Raw genomic sequence first — 22959 nt, forward strand, 5'->3', positions numbered from 1 at the left:
TCCCGGCGGCCGCTCACTCTGCCCTCCTGTCTCAGCTGCTCTGCTGCTCCGTTCTGGTCCCCTCCGCTGCTGCTGGCGCTGGACTCCTGATGGCCTCTTGGCGCTGGGCGCCGGCTACTGCTCTGCTCCTCTCCGGTGTCACCTTACTGCCCCCGCACCTGCTTCGGCGCCGGTATCGGCTCCTGCGCTGCTGCGCTGCTCCGATGTCCCCTTCAGCCCCCCGCTCGTGCGTCTGTCTCGGCGCGCTGCTCCTGGCGTGGACAGTGGACACCATGCTGTCTACCTGTTGTGTGTAATTCAGAATATCAGATTTTTTTTGGCCACCTCCGCACCCATTACACCTTATTACTGTTTCTTTAAGTTTTGATTACCATGTTTTCTATTTTGTACGATTACACGGAGGGTCACAAAAGCTATTAGGCTGGGTTCACACGGGACTGAAATCCCGCGGAATGACCGCATGGAAATACCACGAGATTTCCATGGGAGAAATGCAAGGTCATGGGTTTTGGAGCGGCTTTGCCGCCTGCATGCCGCTACGGCCATCTCTCCCCATACAGAGGAGAGAGGCCACCGTGGAAACGGGGAAAGAATTGACAAGCTGCGTCTTTGAATGCCATGCAGCATGTCAATTTCAGCACGGCTTGGCCGCAGCGTGTGGATGAGATTTTTGCTAATCTCGTCTACTTTGCTGGCTAATCCCAGGATGAAAAGTCGCAGGCGGAATTTCCGTGCAGAGAGTCTGCACGGAAATTCCGTGGCAATTACACCCTGTGTGAACACAGCCTTATAGTCCCAACTATAGCTCATGCTTTCTATTTATCTTGCTAGAGGTTTGGCTTCCTTAAACATTCCATCTATTTTAGCTACACCAGACAGGTAGCCGCTTCTTCATTCCCTCTGTGTTGAGTCCTAAGCCATAATGTTAGGGGACTCAATCCCCCTTCTAAACACCGTAAGGCGATTATTGATTATGAGAAATATAGACTGGACATTATCTGTATACAGGAATACCACTTCTCACAGAATTCCTATCCTAATTTCTTTCATTCGAGATATCAATCCCATCATCACTCTAGGTTTACCACCAAAAGTAAAGGTATTGCAATATTTTTACACAATTGCCTTCCCTTCCATATTACGAATACTTTAACTGATGACCAGGGTTGTTGCTTGAGTCTATTGGGCGATCTGTATTTGATGACAAGCTATGTATTGTGAACACGTCTGCACCCATAGAATGTTTTCTTACCATTTGTGATGGCCTCACTTTTCCAGGATTAAATTTTGCTTAGAATCCTGAAATTGATTCTACCTCCCATACTCCTCCCCCATGAAATAGACGTCAGAGTGAGGAATTAATTAATGCCTTCCAGCTGCTTATCTTAGCAGATACTTGGAGAGAATTCAATCCCTGAAGGAGAGGTTACACATACTACTCCCCAGCCCATAGACATCACTCCAGGTTAGACCGGATTCTAGATTGGAGCTCAATGCCCTTCTTACCCACAAAACAGAGAGCTTTAGCCTGGACACAAGCTACCTACTTTCATTATGGAAACAAACCTGTCCGACTCCTCACTCGCAAACAGCATGTCAAACCCGAACTCAATGAATAAGATTCAGACTACACCTGGCTACTACTCCTCGAATCCAGATAAAATGTATACCACACTACTTATATAGCTTCTCACTCTGATACCAAATCTTCGGAACTTGATTTTCTCTCACCAATTAATCTTCCGCGTATATCGAGTTTTGCCTTAATTCAGATATAAGCACAGAAGATGTAGACTGGGCAATCAAACATCTTAAAAGGGGCAAAGCCCCCGGCCCAAGAAACTCGCCCCAACCTTGCAACCCCACTTTGTCAACATATTTAACTACTAGCTGATATACCCGGCTTCGCCCGAGTTAATTTGGTACTGGTGTGGTCACAGGTAGCCCTAAGAAGGACCGTTGGGGTTCTTGTAGAAAGGATTCTACGCTACCACTGTCCCTGCCTGACCAATACTGCCCCTATACTCAAGTACAGCCTGCAGCCTGAGAACGCTATAGCCTGCACGCCCGATATACATTAAAAAAAATAAAATGCAAAACTGCTCACAGCAGCCACAACACTAATGCACTCGGTGAGCTGTGACCCTAAGAAGGGCCGTTGTGGTTCTTGAAGACGCTAACACTCTCCCTATAGCAGCAGCAGCAGCTCTTTCCCTGATCTCTCTTAGCGTGTGCCTGTGGCGAGCCACGGGCGGGGCTGATTTAAATACTCGGGGGTCACTTGATCTCGCCAGCCACTCACTGCAGAGGGGTGGGATAGGGCTGGAACGTCACAGGAGGAAGTTGTAATGCCTTCCCTGTGTTTCTATTGGCCAGAAAAGGGTGCAAATTTCTCAGGGAAGGAAATGTAATTGACTCGCGTACCGCGTGGTGCTCGTCTCGAGTAACGAGCGTCTCGAACACACTAATACTCAAACGAGCATCAAGCTCGGACGAGTGCGCTCGCTCATCTGAAACAATCCTACATTACTATATCCAACTTTAAAACCCCTTATGTCCATAGCAAGAATAGTAATAATAATCTTTATTTGTATAGCGCCAACATATTCCGTTGGTTTCGTTAGCAGAGCGGAGAGCCCGGGCTGGGTGATGGATTGAGATGAGGGAGGCGATATAGGGGGGCGCTGCGCTGTGGAGGGCTTTGTGGATGAAGGTGGCGAGTTTAAATTGAATTCTGTATTTAACGGGCAGCCAGTGCAGTGACCGGCACAGGGCAGAGGCGTCCGAGTAGCGGCTGGACAGGAAGATGAGCCTGGCTGCCGCATTCAGGATGGATTGGAGAGGGTAGAGTCTGGTGCAGGGGAGGCCGATCAGCAACGAGTTGCAATAATCAAGCCGGGAGTGGATGAGGGCAACAGTGAGTGTTTTTAACGTGTCCACAGTGGGAAAAGAGCGGATTCTTGCAATGTTCTTGAGGTGCAGCTGACATGTTCGGGCCAGAGATTGGATGTTGGGGGTAAAAGAGAGATCAGAATCGAATATGACCCCAAGGCAGCGGGCATGTTGTCTAGGAGTTATGGTGGCACCACACACACTGAGATGGAGATGTCAGGATGAGGTCTGTTAGTGGAGGGTGGAAATACCAGTAAGTCAGTTTTAGAGAGGTTTAGTTTTATTGTTCAATGTGTGTTTTATTGAAAAATCAGTAAGGTATACAGTCAGTCATATTTGCATTGGAGTTTCTCATTAGTCAACAAACAGAAAAAAAAAGAAATATTAATAAAAACCTATCATCGGCACAATACAGTATTGTCGGATATCCATCAATATCTGTGTTTTCTCCTTTAAGTATTTATCTAGGTTCTTCCTTGGGTGTACCCAAGTCGGATGTGTGTGCTTTCTTACTTAACATTTATTAATATAATAAAAGATAAGGTGAGGACAACATTGGGTGAGAGAAGAAGGTGGGTACAGAGGGGGTTATCGGGGGGGGGGTAGGGAGGGGGTTCACTTGTGGCCCTATATGGGCCAGTGTGGACAGGGGCATGACCGGCCGGCGGCGGCCTTCCATGTCATCTGTCATGTTAGCATTTATTAGATTTGTTTAAGGTTGGAACACACCGTTCGTTACCCATGGGTTGAATTTGGAGGATGAGCGAAAGCTTATCCAGGTCGCCCATGTGGCATAGTGTACGGAGTATTTAGAGTCATCTCTCGCCCTCAGTTCTTCCATGTGCATGATGTCATCCATGGCTTTTACCCACATCAGACGTGTAGGGGGTTCTGTGGAATTCCACAACTGAGGTATCACCTGTCTTGCAGCTAATAGGAAGAATCTAAGTACTCCCTTCTTGTTTGATTTTATGGAACCTGGTAGGATGGAGAGAAGGGTGATCTCTGGGGTGAGGGATATTTTTCCCCGGGTGAGGGAGTTGTATAGGGCGTTTATCTCCTTCCATAACGAGGAGACCCTTGGGCAGGCCCACCATATGTGGATCATCGACCCTAGGCTGTCCAAACATCTCCAGCAGTTACTACTGATGTTGGGATACATTTTAGCTAAGCGTTCCGGGGTTCGGTACCACCTAGATAAAATGTTATAATTTAGCTCTTGGTGTCTACCAGAGATCGACATTTTATGAGTCATGGTTATCGATTTGACCCAGTCGCTTTCCTCCAGGTGTCGTCCCAGATCCCTTTCCCAGCCTTTTTTGAATCTCATCTCAGTGTCTCGCGCCTCCCCGGTTATCAGCATGTCGTAGACCATGGAGATTTCAACTCTCCTTTCAGGAGATGCCGCACATAGCTCTTCGAATAGTGTGGGTTGCTGCGTTAACTCTGAGGCCTGACCTTGCGTTTGAATGAAGTGGTTTAGTTGCATGTGTTGGAACCACGCATCGGCTAACAGGGCTCCTTCCCCTCCTATCTTTTCTATTGATTTGATCCTACCCTCCTTCGTTACGTCCCGGAGTCTAGGAACCGGTATCTCCAACCTGTCTAGGAGTGGCAAGCCCCGTGCTCCCAGCGGGTAGTCTGGGTTACCTACTAGCGGTGTCCGGGGGCCGGGTATTGATATCAGCCCTGATCTTGCTGCGAAGCTGTCCTATTGTCTTAATATTGTACCCAGGAATGGTGAGGCTGTGATCCCCCTTCTCCCCAGTTTCCCTTTCAGCCAAAACACTCCCTGTGCTTTAAATGGGGTTGAGTCCTGTTTAAGTTCCACCCAGCGTTTTGAAGCTCTCCGTAGCATTATATCAAGCACACATTTACTTATTGCTGCTTTATGATATTTTGCGAGGTCAGGGAGTCCCACTCCTCCCATTGTCTTTTTTTGTGTTAGGATTTCGTAGCTTAGCCTAGGCCTGGAGCTACTCCAAACAAACCTTGTCAGCACTCTTCTCAGTCGTGTGAAGAAGCTTTTTGGGACCTGGATCGGCAGAGTCTGAAACAGATAGAGGAACCTGGGGAGGGCGTTCATTTTGATCATATTGATCCTGCCAAACAATGACAGGTTTAGGGATCTCCACCTCTCCAGGTCCCTCTCCAGCGATGCGCAAAGGGCTCCGTGGTTGAGGTTAGATTGTCTAATTTGGAGGGGATATGGACTCCAAGGTATTTGATATGGTCCTCTTTGCATCTCAACGGGAAGCTAGATTTTAGCCTGGTGGTCTCTGAGGTAGGTATGATTATATTTAGAATTTCCGACTTGTGTATGTTTATTTTAAAGTTGCTAAACTGGCTGTATTTTTTGAACTCCCGTGGTATGGTTGGAATACTGTTTTGGGGGTCGGTCAGGCATATAAGCAGGTCATCGCAAATGATGTAATTTTGTGTTCGGAGTTTGGGGTTTGATATCCACTTATGTTTGGGTTCTGTCTTATCGCGTTTGCGAGGGATTCCATGACTAACTCGTAGAGGGTGGGTGATAGGGAGCAACCCTGTCTCGTGCCATTGCGGATATCTACTGGGTTTGAGAGTCTGCCATTGATCCGAATCCGTGCTGTAGGGCTGTCGTATAGGGCCATGATCCAGCTACGTAGCCTGGGTCCAAGGCCTATTTTTTGAACTGTGGCCGCTAGGAAACCCCAATCCACCCTATCGAATGCCTTCTCTATATCGACCGAGAGAAGGCATAGGGGTGTCCCCTCCTGTTGGGCTCTTCCAACCAGTGACAGAGATCGTATGGTGTTATCCCTTGCCTCGTGGCCCGGGACAAACTCCACCTGGTCCCCGTGTATCAGCCTTGGCACGAGAGGTTGTAGTCGCGTGGCAATTATTTTGGCGAAGATTTTCGTGTCCACGTTTAAGAGTGATATAGGCTGATAGCTCCCACATTGAAGTAGGTCTTTGCCAGGTTTCGGGATCACTGTTATGGTTGCTTGTAGTGCTTGGGGTGGGAACGGGGAGGACCTGGAAATCACGTTGAATGATTGGGTAATTAGGGGAGCTAGCAGGTCCCCAAAGGTTTTATAAAATCTAGGTGTGAACCCGTTGGGTCCTGGGCTTTTACCGATTTTGAGATTCTGTATTCCCTCCAATATTTCCTGCTCTGTTATGTCGACTTCTAGTTTCTCCGACTCCTCGCTGGGGACGGGGCCTGGGGCGTACTCATCCAAGTACGTTGCCATACCTGTGTCTCCAGGTTTCTCGTGGGTCGTCCCGCCCTCTCCTATGTTGTAAAGGTCTTTATAATATCTGTGAAAGCATTCAGTTATTTCTGTGCTTGTGTGGACTTTCTTTTCCTCAGGAGAGGTAAGCGCAAGGATGTATGAGTGTGATTCCTGCGGGTTTAGCGCTCTCGCCAGCCAAGCGCTGCACTTGTTCCCGTATTCATAATATCCCCCTCTCAGTTTATCTCTGGCGCAAAGGGAAGTCTGGTCCATCAAAGCCAGGATTTGGTGGCGTAGCGATGAGATCTCTGTGCCTGGGGGGGGGGGGGGGGTTGCTTTTGTTTTATTAGCTTGCTCTGCAATGTCTAGCTTTGTTAATAGGTCTGTCAGTTTACTGGCTCGCTCTCTTTTAAGTCTGGTGCCATGTGAAATAAAGATCCCCCGAATGACGCATTTCAAGGCCTCCCATTTAATAGGTAGAGCTGTTTCGTCTGTCTTGTGGATTTCTATAAAATTTTTGATAACCTGACGTACTTCGTTTAGGCAGCATGAGTCGCCAAGAAGATTATCGTTCAAGCGCCAGTGGCGTTGTGAGTTTCCTATATCTCTTTTCTCTAGGGCCCCATATACCAGTTCGTGGTCCGACCACACAATCCTACCAATTGAGCTTGTGGGCGCTAGGTCTAGGAGGGCGCGTGAGACGTATAAATAGTACAGCCTACTATAGCTGTTGTGTGCGGAGGAATAGTGGCTAAAGACCTTGATCTCCGGATGCAGAGTCCTCCAGAGATCAGCGAGTTTAAGGGCAGTCAGCTGTCTCCGTAGTCTACGTGTAGCCATCAGGGAGATGCCAGACTTACCTGATGACGAGTCAAGGCGCGGATCCATGCATACGTTTAAGTCCCCTCCGAGGATAATCGCGGTTCCTGAGGCAAATCAAGCTAGTTCTCCCAGGACTCGGATCCCGAAGGCTGTTTGACCCGAGTTAGGGAAATAAACATTAGCTAATGTAATCATGTTAGCTCCTAGTTCTATTTTTAGGAAGAGATACCTGCCCTCCGGGTCAACCTCGGAAGCGAGGAGGTTGTAGGGAAGGTTTTTGTGTATGGTTATGGAGACACCACATGTTTTTTTATCGGGGTGGGTGCTATGGTACCATTGGGTCTAAGATCTGTTGTTGCATTTCGGCACATTGCCGGTTTTGAGATGGGTTTCTTGGAACATGGCTATTAGGATATGTTTTTTGTGCATGTGGGCGAGGATCTGTCCTGTCTTAGAGGGGCAGTTTAGGTCTCTAGCGTTGAATGCGCAGAAAGATGTGTTCGTCATGTTGGAAGATTTTTAATTTTAGCCGCCGCCGGAGGAAGGGGGGGGGGGGGTTGAAGGAGAGAATAGGAAAGTGAACATAGTGGGGTTAGAAGGGTTGCAGACTTGTAAGAATCTGCCAATCTGGGGAAAGTGTCCCAGACTCTCGTGCGTAGGTATTCGTCTGGTGTGAGCCAGAGATTAGGCGGCACTTAGTGGCGTCTAGCCTACTAGGGGAGGTGGGAGGAGAATCGAGCGCGAGCCTCCCGCTTCTCCCACCAGATAGACAAACTTAGAAAAAGAAAACCCCCTATGGGGGATCTATGTAGAACCCGCAACTCTTTGTTAAAACAACGTTCGAGACTTCAAACAGCCTTCTCGTGGCTTGGTCGGACTCAGTAGCTTGTTTTTTCCCTTGGCCTTTCCGAGTGTGAACCACGTCGAACAGAGCGACTCCCGAGTTTAACCTAATAACAGGCTCTGTGGTATGCGTCCTTATTGTCCTCAGGTGGGAGGGGTGGTTCCAGGGCGACCCCTGCCCCTTCTCTTTTCTGGACGAGCCTCTTGCCATGTCTCCCTGGGTGCTGTGACTGGTAGTGATGGTAGTGCAGGCCAGTCAGGTATTGACACCATGGGGAGTTCCAGAGTCCCCAGGAATTTTGGCAAGTCCGCTGGGCTTCTAAATGTTGCTGTTTTGCCATTCTTGGAGGCTGTCAATTGGAATGGATAGCCCCATCTGTACAGGATGTTGCGTTCTCGTAGCGCATTTAGAAGTGGTCTCACCGCTCTTCAGAGTTGTAATGTGCGCCGGGCGAGGTCCGGGAAGATTGTTATGGGGGACCCGTTGTGGCTCAGGGCTGGATTGTTGTCTCGGGCTTCTTTCATGATCGCCTCTTTGTCCTTATAAAAATGGATCCGGCATATCACGTCTCGAGGCTTTCCTGGGTCTTCTGGTCTGGGCCCCAAGCTTCTGTGAATGCGGTCTATCTCTACCGGTTTAGATCGATCGCGTTGCAGGAGAGAGCTGAACATGTTGCGTGCCCAGTTTTCCAGTTGCGGGGGGGTCACTTCCTCAGACAGGCCTCGTAGGCGGATGTTGTTGCGTCGATGCCTGTTCTCCAAGTCGTCTAGGTGTGAAAGGATGTCTGCCAACTGTAGAGACTGGGCGTTGATGACTTGGCTATGAGCTTCTAGCAGCGTAAAAACTTCTTCCTGAGATTCCTCCACTGTTTGGAGCCTATGGCCTACATGCTTCAGCTCTTGTTGTATTAGGGTTAGGGCTTGTTTGTGGGAGTTCTCTAGCTTGTGAAAGTCACTTTTTGTGGGCAGTGATCTTAGATGTTCCCTCCAGTCCCATGCGTCTTCCTGCATTGGGTCGTCTGGGGGGTCATGGTCAGGTGAGGAATTATGGCTGGCATTCTCTTTCTGGCCCCGAGCCTGGTAGCGGCCGCTGGTTTCTGTTGGGCCCTGGTCCCAATCGTCGGGGGTCCTCTGTCTTTGTGCCATGGGGAACTTTTTATGCTTCTCAGCCTGGCCCCTCGTTGGTGTGCTGTTGTGGCTCCCCTCTTGAAAGCTGCTGCCTTCAGGCATGTTCACAATGGTAGCGGACCGGGCATGTATAGTGGGTTGTTTGCTGGGGCCTGGGCTCTCTTGGGGTCTTCTATCATGACCCTGTGTGTGGTGAGTAGGTATATTGCCCCCTTTTTCATGTAAGGGTGTCTGGGGTGCAGGGGCTCTGTCCCTCACGGGGCTTGTGCATCTCCCATATCCTGGTCCGAAGCCTGGGCTGGAGGACATATTGCTCTCCTCGCTATTCTCTCCCCCTCCCGGTGACCCTGTTGAACGGTATGAGATCACCTTGTCTGTCGGCGCTGGTGTTCTGCAGGACGCCGCTTCTTCTCCTTCCTCCTCCGCCAAGCTGGAGTGTCGGCGACCCCCGGCCTGGCTTGCTGTGTTGCGCGCCTGCTTGTCACTGGCTGAAGGTGAGGGGGGGCTGTATGTGCGGTCCGGCGCCATTTTGGGTGCGGTGTCCGCCGCGCTGCATGCCCGCCGGGCCGGCTTCTGGAGGTGCCGCCGGGCAGCTGGAGGTTTTCCTGCGTCCCATCGCTGTAGTGGTACGTTTCTTAGGCTGCTGTGTGCTCAGTTATTCAGGTTTTTTAGGTCGGTTCGGCGGGAGCTCAAGGCTGAGGGTGCTCACGCTGCCATCTCCAAACCACGCCCTAGAGTTTTAGTTTTAGGTAGAGAGAGGACATGGTGTTAGAGACAGCAGACAGACAGTTGGTGATGTTTTGGAGTCAAGGTGCAGAGATGTCACGGGCAGAGGTAAGAATAAACCAACATCCCCAGAGTTGTTCTTCTGCCATTGTGACCGATCTCATTGATCTAGAACCATACCTCAGCAACCACCTTTTGTGAAATCCTTTATATCTAGTGGTGTATAATATGCTCTACAATGTGATCTTTAGTGTAGTTTTGGTGTGTTATTTTCAATGCTTTATCTTGCATTTTACAAATGCCTTTCACTATACTGCTACCTATATTCCCCTGCGTGGGGCCTTTAACCCCTTAAGGACATGACCTATTTGGGCATAAGGACACAACGATTTTTGGCGGATTTTCATCTCCACTTTTCAAAAGCCATAACTTTTTTTCTTTTTCCATCGACACGGCCGTATAAGGACTTGTTGTTTGCGTGGCGAACTGCAGCTTTTACTGGTGCCATTTTTGGGTACATGAGATTAGATTGTAAAACTTTTAATAATTTATTTATAATAGCAGGGAGACGAAACAACAATTCTGCCACAGAATTTTTTTTTTTGGGGGGGGGGGGGGGGGGTTAACAGCGTTAATCATGCAGCATAAATGACAATACATTTTGTCTGCGGGTCGGTACGATTACAACGATACCAAAATTCATTTTTTTTTTTTTAGGTTTTTCCACTTTACCGCAATAAAAACCCTTCACGGTATCTAGATCACATCACGGGGGTCTGATGGTGACCGAGGCCTGTGTCTTTTACATGCTGTGGTCGTACTAACCATGGCGTCTAAAGGGTTAAATAGCTGGAATCAAAGGTCTCTTCAGTCCCTCCTATTAGAACAAGTGCTTCGCTATCATCCGACAGCCAAGTACCCGCTCCCCCTGGCACGGGAGGCTCGCGCCGGCCGGGCTTCTAATTCAGCACCATCCAAAAATGGTGCTGCAGAATAACGCCTCTTAATGGCCGCCGTCAAAAGGACATATGGGCGGGTGGTTAAGGGGTTAAACATATTTTTGTTGATTTTATTTTTATTCACATCTAATATTTTTTTAAAATCCTAAAATCCTGCATTTTTCTCACTGACAACAGAGTTTTATAACAATCTGGTACTTCCTGATCTGTAGAGTAGGCTTTGTAGCAATTATCTCACTAACATCACAGGCACGTTTACACGAACACCTAGGCACATGAGACTCTTGTAAAGTATATATCCAAATGCTGTGAAATGTAGCTCAGGAAAGATGGCCGCCACCATACTCATGTATAGATAAGATGGCCGCCCCCATACTCATGTATAGATAAGATGGCCGCCCCCACAGTCATGTACAGATAGCAGAATAAAAAATTCTACACTCAGATAATAAAAGCAGATTAGGAAAATGTAAAGTGTTTCACTTTCTGGTTGTAATTAATCCAAATGATTTTTTGGTGACCCCATCCCTTTAAGGCTTTCTATCAAATTCCATGAGAGTAAAAGGTGCCATTAGCTGCTGTATCTGTTCAGTGGGGATAAAATGTACAAAACAATTTCCTCCATTTTTAAAAAAAATGACTAGTGCGTCTGTCTTCACTCCGCCTCTGTACCTGCCAGTTGCATCAGTTATTGAAGACCCTCCACTATTCGCTGAACTGTAGGCAATACAGACCGCAGCCATTGTTGTAGAATACACACCTTTTGGCCACGTGAGTCTGGGGGTCCTCCCACTGCTGCCGGACACACCATCCACCGCCTCATCCGCTCAATGAAAAAGGTAGGCTGTCGGACTGTGAAGCCCCGCAGCTGATACATCATCTGGCTTATTTGATCCCAAAAATGCCTGACTGTAACTCCAAAGACCGTGAATGAAACAAGTCTGTTTTAACTCTCCCGGCATATAGGACAGTTGACCAGTCAGGCTTCTGGGGGAGGTTGAAAGCAAAAAATGGCCCTGTGCGTAATTCTTAAGTGGGAGTCCCTCCTACCCCATTCATTATACTCCGCCGCAGCATTCACCGTGCTTTCAGGATTTTATCCCCTACGTCATTGTCAACAAGTTGCCTTGTCCAAGCAGTGAAGAACTGATCAGGGGAGATCGGTATCATGCTATTTTCTGTATAGAATCGTCACCAAGAAGCATCCTGGAGCAATAAGTAGAACTGCATCAAATCGGTTGGTTACTATCTCCCTTCCGCACAGTGTTCTTTTACCTTTCATAGCTAGAGATAAACATTTTCGGCAACTTTTGCTACAGAAGCTCTCCTCTGGCATCAGTCCATACAGGATAGCAGAGGTGTAGCTAGATCTTCCAGCTCCTGGGGCAAAGATACAGTTTGATACCCCCCTCCCCCCGACCAATTAATCAAAATTTCTTTATTCATTTTGTGCCTACTGTCATGGGCAAAAGTTTTGAGATGGACACAAATTTTGGTTTTCACAGAGTGTTTTTAAATCTTTTAGTCAGATGTTTCTATGGTTACTGAATTACAATCAGAAGCATTTCAGAAGTTTTTAAAAACTTTTATTGACAAATACATCAAGTTTAGGCAAAGACTTCATATTTACAATGCTCACCCTTTTTTTTTAAGACTTCTGCACTCCACCCTGACATGTTGGATATTAGCTACTGCGCCAAATCCAGACTGTTGGAGACCCATTCTTCCTAATCAGTGATTGGGGTTCATGACAATTTCTGTGTTCTTGTTTGTCTACCAGCTTTTTGAGGATTGACCACAGGTTCTCAGTGGGATGTGATTTGGGACGTTTCCTGGCCATGGACCCAAAATGTCACTGAGCCTTTTAGTGATCACTTCTGCCTTGTGACACGGTGCTCCATCATCCTGCAAAAAGCACTGTTCATCACCAAATTCCTCGTGTATGGTTGGAGGAAGTCGCTTTTGGAGGATGCTTAGAGCCCAATCTTTATTCATGGCAGTGCTCTTAGGCCATTAGTGAGCCCACTCCCTTGGGTGAAAACCAATCCGAACCATGAATGGTCTCAGGATGCTTTACTATTGGCGTGACACAGGACTCATGGTGACATTCACCTCTTCTTCTCTAGACAATCATTCTTCCAGATGTCCCAAACAGTCTGAAGGGGCTGCATCTATAAATATTGTATAGGGATTAGACTGCAAAGGACTAGGGTAAAAGTTACCTCTCACTTGGTGTCCGCACTGCATGCAGGAACGCAGACACCAGTTAGAGGTCAGGGGTCACTGACTGATAACAGTGAGGCGGCCGCCCGATTGGAGCAAGGGACAGAGTGAATGCAACGCTTGTGGGTTTACTGCCTGGCCGGCTTGCAGCTGGAAATTATTTTTTTCCAGGTTTTTAATATGGCCGGTAAAAAAAACAAAACACCGGCCTGGAGGCAACCGTAGCGCCAACCCAATGAGAACCTGCAGACTGCCGCCTCATGGTAGGGGTGCCTCTGTGCTGGATTAATAAAAATGTATTAGAAGTTTTAATACTGGGATGGGTGCTGTCAAATTCTATTGATGGTAAAGGATATTGTTGGGATTCTTGAACTCTGTTGCATGCATCCACATTTATGCCTGGCCAGGTACATTAATATTTGGAGTGTGCTGTGCTTTTTGTAGATAGGTCAGCAGTTCTCTTTCCTAGGATCAATGGAAGTGCACAACCAGGGGTGACCATGTTGGATCTGGGAGCCAGGTAAGTATAAGAAATACTCCAGGGAACTGCCATATGAGCACCAGAACTTAGTTTATGGTGCTCATACCTGGTGACCGGTTTCCTTTAACCTAAGTTTCTGCAAAATAGCCAAGCAAAATTTATAAATTTAGGGACACTAACTGAAATGTGCACATGGGGCTCACACTTCCATCATAAGACCTCACAGCCACTCTAGAAACTCGCTCATGTCACCATATCAAAAAGAAAATTGCACTTGAGTCTTGTCCTGATGCGAGCTGAAGAGCTCTCCACATATCCCAACTAGTCTACAGGGCATGCAACTTTTCTGCCTTCCAATCACTTCTTTTGCGTTCTGTTTAATGGACATTGTGCAGTATTCAAGACAGGCTCCTTTAATGTATTTTGATTGGCCACTTTATTAGAGACACTGGCCCTTGCACGATTGGAGCTCCTCTGTATGGAAATTACACAAGTGACCCCAGAGTGCAGCATAACATTAATTGAGCAAGTTTTCCACAGATCATTTGCAGTGTGAATCCACAAGATCATGGGAAATCTAAGTGAAGTTTTACAAGGCCTGGTCATTGGTGCTAGACTAGCCGGGACCAGCATTTCAAATATTGCCAACCCCATGGGGATTTCTTGTACAATGGTATTGAGAATATAGCAAGAATGGTGTGATCAAGAATAAATAATTAGCAAAAGGGGATCCTGTAATTGTAAACATCAATGAAAGGTGTCAGAGGAGGAGGTCAAGAATGGTTTTGAGGAGCAGGCAGTGGACAGTCAAGCAAACTGCAGCTGAATACAATGACAGTTCTTCAACTAACCTGTTCAAATACAAAACTTGTCATTGCTTAGAACACATGGGCTATGACAGCACACAACTAGTTCCAGCACCATTTACGTCTAGGGGCAACAAAAAGGCAAGACTCCAGGGGCAAAAGATCGCAAAACATAGATCACCGAGCAGAGGTAAAACATTGTCTGGTCGGATGAATCCAGATTTCTGTTGCTCCGTGCTGATGGGAGGTCAGAATTTGGTGCAAGCAGCATGAATTGATGAACTCTTCCTGTCAGCTGATCAGAACACATCAGCACCTCCATCTAGTTTCTGGCAACTGCAAGAAGTTTTGCGGTCTGCATGGGCAGATATTCCTGCGGAAAGATTAACACCTAGTGAAATCTATGCAATGACAAACTGCTGCAGTTCTGAAGGTCAGACTCACTACTAGATGGGGGTCCCTAATTAAATAGCCTTTCAGTATGTATAAGGTAGCTTGCAGGGTATTGGAGTTCTCAAGTTGTGCGATATCTTTTCAATCATTTGAGGTAGAAAGTGGCTTTTCAGCACTATGAACTCTTTGATGAATAACTAGACTAGACCTCAACATGAAGAAATCTCCACAGTCTGGGCATGAGTACCGTCTCAAACCTTTGTGGGTTTTCCTATGGTTGACCAGATGAGATTGTCGAATAAAGTTTTCCCCACATTCTGGGCAGGAGAAAGGTTCATTTTCAGCATGGAACTTTTGATGCATGATAAGACTTTGCTTCTGTGCATAAAGCTTCCCACACTCGGTACATTTATATGGCTTCTCGCCTGTGTGAAGTCTTTGGTGTCGAATATAATTTGCCTTCTGTATAAACTCTTTTCCACACTGCGTACATGAAAATGGTTTTTCTCCAGAGTGAATTCTACGGTGCAGAACCAGACTTGACTTATGTTTAAAGAAACCCCCACAGTCAGCGCAAAAAAACGGCTTTTCTGCAGTCACCAATCTACGGTCAATGGGAAAGATTTTCTGGTGTGCTACGGATGTCGCGGTGTCTTGCTTGGTTGTACCACATTCAAGGTAGGTCTTCTTACCACCTGTAAGATGGAAAGGTCTTTACTAAGAAAAATATAGAAGCAAAGGCACGAAATTTAGGGAAAAAACCATCAAGACAAACATAATATAGTCCGGCATTAATGTGACAGAAAGCTACAGTGTGTTATGGCAGACGTAAACGTTGATTTGGTGAGCTGCTGTCTGATGGTGGCAAGGAGTTGGCATCTTCAAGGCACCGAAGACATGGCTATGTCCACTAGTCTCTATAGAAACAGCTGACTTACTAAATGGCCTCCATTATAGCTCAAATACTGTTACTGGAAATGTAAGAATGTAAAACACAATGTTTAAGCATCATAGTTAAAAACACGAGCATAAATGATACAAACACCCCAACGGTGAGTTTCCTACAGGACACTTGGATTTGCTTTGTGTTATGCTTTGGTCGCCTGCTGAACCTATATTAGGGCCAGATTTCTGCCGTGTTTTACGGGGTGTAAATCCGCGGCGTTGTCCCGCAGTTATTAGGTTCTATTGCACCTAATAGCTCAATGTTCACGCTGCGGAATTGCACCACGGAATTCCGCAGTGTGAAAGACAACGAGGCATGCTCTTGTATGCCATTGTAATCAATAGAAGCCGGCCGTCACGCTATACTTCTGCTGTAGCACAGCGGAAGTATCGCATGAATACGCGTCCCCGACCCACTGCTGGTGCGACGCATACAGCTGATCCGGAGGAGTGAGACTGGGGGTTTTGGGGGGCACCGTGTCGGACTCCGCTGTGATATCCTGCTGGCAGAGTCTGTCACGGCCGTGGGCATGAGGCCTTATATGGGAAAACACGTCCATGTGAAAGGATATTTTCAAGGCAGGTGCTTTCTGTGAACCTAGTGCTTGTAGGACGCAATTAGTGACAGTGCATCTAGTCTTAGATCCATTTTACCTTTTACTTTCCCTTTTTTTACCCTTAGTCAGGTATCCCTATTCCAGTATTCTGTAGTAAACTCACCACTTAACGGTATGGATCATTTATAAACAGTATTTTTTATGAGTGTTGCATATTACTACATTATTTAATGTAAAAAAAAACATTCCAAGAAGCAGAAAATGAAGCAAGATTTATTCCTCACCAGGACCGGTGTCTTTAGCAAACTCTTCTTTCTTAATTTTGACACAGGTTTTCAGTTCTTCTGATTTCATCAGGCTACTGCTGCTGTTGTCCTACCAGACACAAAATAAGTCAGATAATGCTAAAGGATCATATACCCTTTGGATAAGAATTCACAATGGAGCTGCAGTATTTTATGGTATGATGGTATAAACCAAGTCATCACACCGATGCTCCAGCAGGCCGGGCACAGATGTGTCCTTTTGGAAATTCCTTTTTGCTTTCTCCTATGGAATAAATATATACAGTATACACTATTGTACTGACTTTTAATATATCTATGCAGAGAGGTCCTGCCCCCCTCAGTCATCTTTTATCACTTTCACAACAGAATTCTAAAATCCATTAATATTACATTTCCTAGTTCCATGACAAAATCTAAGCATATTGGATTTTTTAAGTACATTTTTGGGATGTCGATTTCAATAGTGAATGGAAGGAGTTTTACAATATTAACTTAACTGGTTACTTGACAATATTGACTTTTAGTATTAACCTTTTACATGCCAGTGTTCCCAAATGGGATCATTATTTTTCAATATTTTTAGTGGCCTAAATGTTACCACTTTTGTTTAAAAATTTGGTCTGTAAAAGGTTAAGGAGGTTTCATCATCATCATCATCATCATCATCATCATCATCATCATCAGCAGCAGCAGCAGCAGCAGCAGCACAGAAGATCGTCTACAGTAAGAACAGTGATTTTTTTTTGTACGTTTCATTGTACTTATGCTTAAAAGGCCACTCTAGTGATTTTTTTATTCAATCATTATGTAGCTCTCTCCAGTATATAAAAGTCGCCTCGTCTTACCTTGGTTAGTTATTGGTTTTTATCTAAATATTCCAGCCCCTTTTGCCTCAGATGATCATATAATTTCAGTTCTGAGCAGCTCAGATTTACTTGGGGATTATGGATTCATTTTCTAGTCTTTGTGATGCTGTTAAATGGACCGATCACTGCAACTGCTTAGAGGATGCAGACACTCCTGTCACAGTTACTGATGCTGATCACACAGGTACTGTCACACAGGTATACTAGAGGAGATCACAGCTCATCCTCCTGACTGGATACTTATGGTCTGTAGCTCATTTAGGTGAAAACAGAAGGTAATGATTTCAGGCAGCACGGCTTCTCCTAAATTAACGTTCCAAGGTCAGGACTTGGTTCAATGAACCTTGGCAAAACGGAGAATCCTTAAGCTATAACCTGGAGGTCCTACAGCAGAAACAGATCAGACACGGTTGGGACTTTCCATTTACATATCGTTCTTTCTCCTGAAGGGTCCCTGACGCTGCTTTGAGAGTCTACAACTCCAACTCGCCTCTCCACAGTCACAATCTCCAACTCCTTTGATGGTTTCGAGTCCAGACCCACTCATGATAAAAGTCCATGATCTCTACAGACGAAGCCCCCATCTTTCACCTTGTCACTTTGCTAAGGTGTCGTGATGGACTTGGGTCCCTTTGTTTTGACACGTTTTCTCATTTTTTATGGCTCTCTTATGTTGCCTGGATAAGCCTGACTCTTATTAGACTTGATGGTTGTGCTAGACTTTAATTCACTATATTTTGATACTAGACTGAGTTTTACAATCCTCCTTTAAGTGTTTACCAGTTTTTGTCCTTTTGATGGCTAACTAGATTGACTCCTCTATTGGCGCTTTGGGATGCCTTGGCATTCTGAATCCTCATTACGGGCACATCCCGCCAAGGCTCCCCTACATACCACTTCTATTTTTTGGACTGTCCATGTGTGAACCTGCTCTCTTATCCTCTAACTCCTTTGGGATATTCTAGTAGTGTAGGGGTTGAGGGGCTATTTTAGACGTAATCATATGTGCTCTTAGGTATAGTTACAGTACACCCTTCTGATTGTTCAGCCCCTCATTAAGTTTTCCTCATCACCTGCTTACTATTCTTTCCTCTATCCACTTTCTCTGCTCTAGCTTCTACTTCAGGTTTTTCTTCTATTTTCCTGTTCTTTTGCCCTCCTTTTCTTCATTTTGCATGAGGGATCATCTCTACTCGTATCGGAATCCGCTTTCGCACTGTTTGCGGATTGTCGTTTCCCAAGTTCTGTGCTGTGACAGTCACTAATGCAGTTAAAAGAAGTAACCGGCGGCATGCATAGATGTAAATAGCACGAAGACTTTTATTGCCCCATCACACAGACAGCGACGTTTCGGCCGTAATGGCTTTCCTCAAGCTTATGCAGTTGGGGCTATTAGTTTCACTTTAATCCTATCTAAAACACTTAGGGCTGTTGTTTACTGGCTTATTGGCAATTTCTTATACGCCCCTTCTTTCTTTTCCCCTCACTTCTCAGGAGCTGCAACCACCCACCAGGCTATTATTCAATATAGTTCTCTCTATTAGTAACATACATAGTATGCTAGGCTGAATGAAGACAATGTCCATCTAGTTCAGCCTGTTTCAACACCCCTCCCCCTTCCTTGTTGCTCCAGAGGAAGGCAAAGAAAACCCCAACCAGCCAATTTAGCTCATGGGGGAAAAAAATCCTTCCTGACTCCATAATGGCAGTCAAAGTAAACCTGGATCAACATTTGAGATCAGCAACCCCGCTGGGCACCTAATGTCTATATCCTGCAATATCATAGCGCTCTAGAAAGACATCTAGTCCCTTCTTAAACTCGTCTATCGATTTTGCCATCACCACGTCCTCAGACAGAGAGTTCCACAGTCTCACTGCTCTTACAGTAAAGAACCCCCTTCTATGTTGGTGATGAAACCTGCTTTCTTCTTGACGTAGCAGATGCCCTTTTGTTAACGTGGCAGTCCTGGGTATAAACAGATCATGGCAGAGATCCTTGGATTGTCCCCTCATGTACTTATACATGGTTATTTAGTCGCCCCTTAGCCGTCTTTTTTCCAGGGTAAGTAATCCCAGTTTTGATGCCTCTCTGGGTATTCTAGTCCTCCCATTCCGTTTATTAATTTAGTTGCCCTTCTTTGAACCCCCTCCAGCACTGTGACTTCTTTCCTGAGCACCGGTGACCAGAACTGGACGCAGTATTCCATGTGAGGCCTGACAACTGCCTTATATAGTGGGAGGATAATATTCTCATCCTTCGCCCCTATACCTCTTTTAATGCACCCCAAGACTTTATTTGCTTTTGCAGCAGCTGACTGGCATTGATTGCTCCAGTTAAGTCTACAGTCAAGGTCTTTTTCCATATCACTTTTCCCTAGCAGTACCCCATTTAGTGTATATTGGTGACATCCGTTCCTCCTGCCCATGTGCATAACCTTACATTTATCAATATTGAACTTCATTTGCCATTTTTCTACCCAAGCCCCCAGTTTATCTAGGTCATTTTCTAGCCGTACATTGTCCTCAGGTGCATTAATTATCTTGTATAATTTTGTATCATCTGCAAATATCGATATATTACTGTGCAGCCCCTCTATCAGGGCATTAATAAATATATTGAACGGAATGGGGCCTAATACTGAACCCTGTGGCACCCCACTAGCAACGGTGGCCCAATCAGAGTACAAAGCATTTATTACCACCCTCTGCTTTCCATCTCCGAGCAAGTTCTTTACCCAGATACACACGTTTTCACCCAATCCGAGCTGCCTTATTTTGTATATCAACCTATTAGGCGACACAGTGTCAAATGTTTTAGAGAAATTCAGATATATGAGATCAATAGACTCCCCCAGGTCCAGCCTAGAACTTACTTCATCGTAGAAGCTGATCAAATTGGTCTGACATGATCGACCCCTCATGAACCCATGTTGATGAGGGGGTTATACCATTGTTTTCCTTGACGTATTCTTGGATGGCGTCTCTCAGAAACCCCTCGAATATTTTTCCAGTTATTAAAATGAGACTTACCGGCCTATAGTTACCAGGCTCTCTTTTGGACCCCTTTTTGTATATTGGAACCACATTGGCAATGCGCCAATCCAGTGGTACGACCCCAGTCTCGATAGTGTCCACAAATATAAAAAATAGCGATCTAACTATCACATCACTTAGCTCTCCTAGAACCCTTGGGTGTATTCTATCTGGGCCAGGTGATTTATCAATTTTAAGGGTGATCAATGAGTGGAACAGGTTATCACGGGAGTTGGTGAGTTCTCCTTCAATAGAAGTGTTCAAACAAAGGCTGGACAAATATCTGTCTGGGATGATTTAGTGAATCCTTCATTGAGCAGGTAGTTGGAGCCGATGACCTTGGAGGTCCCTTCCAACTGTACCATTCTATGATTCTATAATCCTCTTTAACCACCTCTGCACTTCCTCCTGTGTTGGGCATGCAATATATAGCGGTGGGTTCATTTTATTTCCCTGCATCTCGCGTGACATTTCTTTTTTATTCATGAATACACTTGAAAAGAAACTATTAAATAGATTTGCGTTCCCCCAATCGTCTTCTATAGTTTCTCCTGCATTGATCGCCATGGCTCTGAAACTTGTATCCCATAATGTACAATGCATCAATTCTCCCCAAAAACGCCCAAAAGCCTTTCGATATTATAAAAGAATTAATGCAGATATTCTTTGCCTACAGAAGGCTCATTTTTCCCAACCTCCTCTCCCTATTATTTTTCCCCCTACTTCACAACTTTCTTCTCTGCTACTGCTCCAAATAAAACTAAGGGAGTTACTATTTGCTTTAGTATAACAGTTCCATTCACTGATTTCCCAATTATTGGGGACCTGGCAGGGTGTTACCTGCTACTCACAGGCTCTATACAGGATATCCCAGTAACGATTGTTTCATATTATGCCACTAATACTAGGCGGACCATTTTTCTAGCCAAATTCTTTGACCTTGTGGAGGCCAACAAAGTAGGCACTGTTATTCTATTTAGAACTGCCATTTTAATGGTGTCTTGAACTTACACCTGGACAGGAATTTATATCTCTCCCTACTTTCCTTCTGCTATCCAAACCATCCATGTCCAGCACTTTTAAATCTCTTCTTACTAGAGTAAGAAGAGATCCACCTAGTGGATTCCTGGCATGGAATGAATCAAAATACTAATGACCACCTGTTTGTGAGTGAGTTACATTTTAAAATGTCCCCGTCATGTGATCAGTAACCGATCCTCTGAGCTTCACCCCTGATCACATGACAGTGACATCATAGGTCCTAAAACATGCAGAGCCTGGGATGATGTCACCATCATGTGATCAGTCACCAGTGTGGGAGGAATCCAGGGTCACATGACCAAGGGTGATCAGTGTGTGCAGGACTCTGCTGTGCTGGTTGTGATCCCAGTTGTATGAGATGAAGAATGTATGTAGCAGAGCTGTGTGTGTGTGACATACATGTAGCAAAGCTATTATCTATCAAACACCCTAGAGGTGCAATGACTGTGACATAATCACAGGTCCTAAGACAGCAGCCGCGTGCTTACAACTCCAATCCCTTTCACGATATTATATTAGTAAGTGGCGCATTGTGCTACCAGAAACACTTGTACTGTAATTTCCTAACAAAGCCTTTAGCATTCAGTTTAAAAAGGGGCAAATATTGAATTAACAAATGTCCAAAAATAATTATACCATATACTCAATAAAAATTCATATGTACGGTGATTCTCCTAATGTTACGGCACTCTGCCCCCCGAACGCCAGTTGGGGTGCCCTGATCTCCCGCACCCCCACTGTCCCTGCCTACTTGCCTCGGCCCTGGCTAACCCCAGGCGGACAACTGGACGGCGGTCCCTGCCCTGGCTAGGGACCTGGCGACTGACAAGCAGGAAACTACCTAATGAGGGGAACAGAGTGCCGACAGAGGAGGCAGCAGAATCAGACCAACAAAACTTACAAGGCTGGAGATGGAACTCACAGGCAAACTGGCAGGGTGCAGGATAGCAACTAGTGCTGACTGGGCCAGACTAGATTAGAGGCAAACAGAACCAACACAAACAGACAGAATAATAGGGGACCAGAGGGAGCTGACCGACAACTAGGGACCGGCTGAGGCGAACCGCAGACAGACTGGCTAGGTGCATGCAGAACCAATAACTGGCAATGAGCTCACTTCACTGCCAGTCTTTTAACCACAAGGTTCCGCCCAGGGGCGGAGAGTGGGAGGAGGCAACTCCGCCCACTGCTGTATAAGAAGAACGGAGGAGGGCGGGCGGCACCCTATGGGCGGACACGCCCATGCCGCCGCCCACAGCTGCTGGGATAACCTCGACACAGGGCTCCAGGCCGCCGGAGCCGACGCCGGAGCGACGCGCCGCGCTGTATGGTAACATTACCCCCCCTCTGACGGGGGACCTCCGGGCCCCCGGAAACTCGACCAGGCTTATCCAAAAAACGGCTGTGAAAACGCTGTACCAACCCGAGAATGTGACCCTCCCGAGCGGTCACCATGGGCTGATCCTCAGGTCCATGACTTTGGTAGCCTGTGGCTGCCCCATTTCCTTCAGGGGCTCTCCTTTCTACATCTTCTTCAGGACCGACCGTTGACATATCGTCGTGTTTCAGGTCGTCTTCCGAGTCAATGCCCGAACGTTCACCACTATCTTTTGTCCCATCCTCGCTCCCAATGACGCTGCCTTCAAAATATGAGGCAACTCCAATTTTAAAATCACTGTCATCTGAGCTATCATACTCCAAAAAACTCTTCCGGGGCCCCAAAAATTGTAAGGTTCCTG

General features: G+C 46.2%; 1 protein-coding gene across 4 annotated transcripts in view; it reads right to left on the reverse strand.

Annotated features, from left to right (window-relative positions):
• Positions 1–12165: 12165 nt before the first annotated feature.
• The window catches only part of LOC136588118 (oocyte zinc finger protein XlCOF7.1-like), a 137269-nt gene continuing 126475 nt past the window's right edge, over positions 12166–22959 (reverse strand). For all 4 annotated transcript variants that reach the window (XM_066587094.1, XM_066587095.1, XM_066587097.1 and 1 more), the window contains exons 9-10: positions 16278–16368; positions 12166–15186 (exon numbers count right to left, since the gene is read on the reverse strand). In XM_066587094.1, the coding sequence (XP_066443191.1) occupies positions 14633–15186; positions 16278–16368 (645 nt within the window). In that variant the 3' untranslated portion in view covers positions 12166–14632. The remainder of the gene's footprint in view (positions 15187–16277; positions 16369–22959) is intronic.

Source organism: Eleutherodactylus coqui, chromosome 13 (genome assembly GCF_035609145.1).
Source record: "Eleutherodactylus coqui strain aEleCoq1 chromosome 13, aEleCoq1.hap1, whole genome shotgun sequence".
Lineage (NCBI taxonomy): Eukaryota > Metazoa > Chordata > Amphibia > Anura > Eleutherodactylidae > Eleutherodactylus > Eleutherodactylus coqui.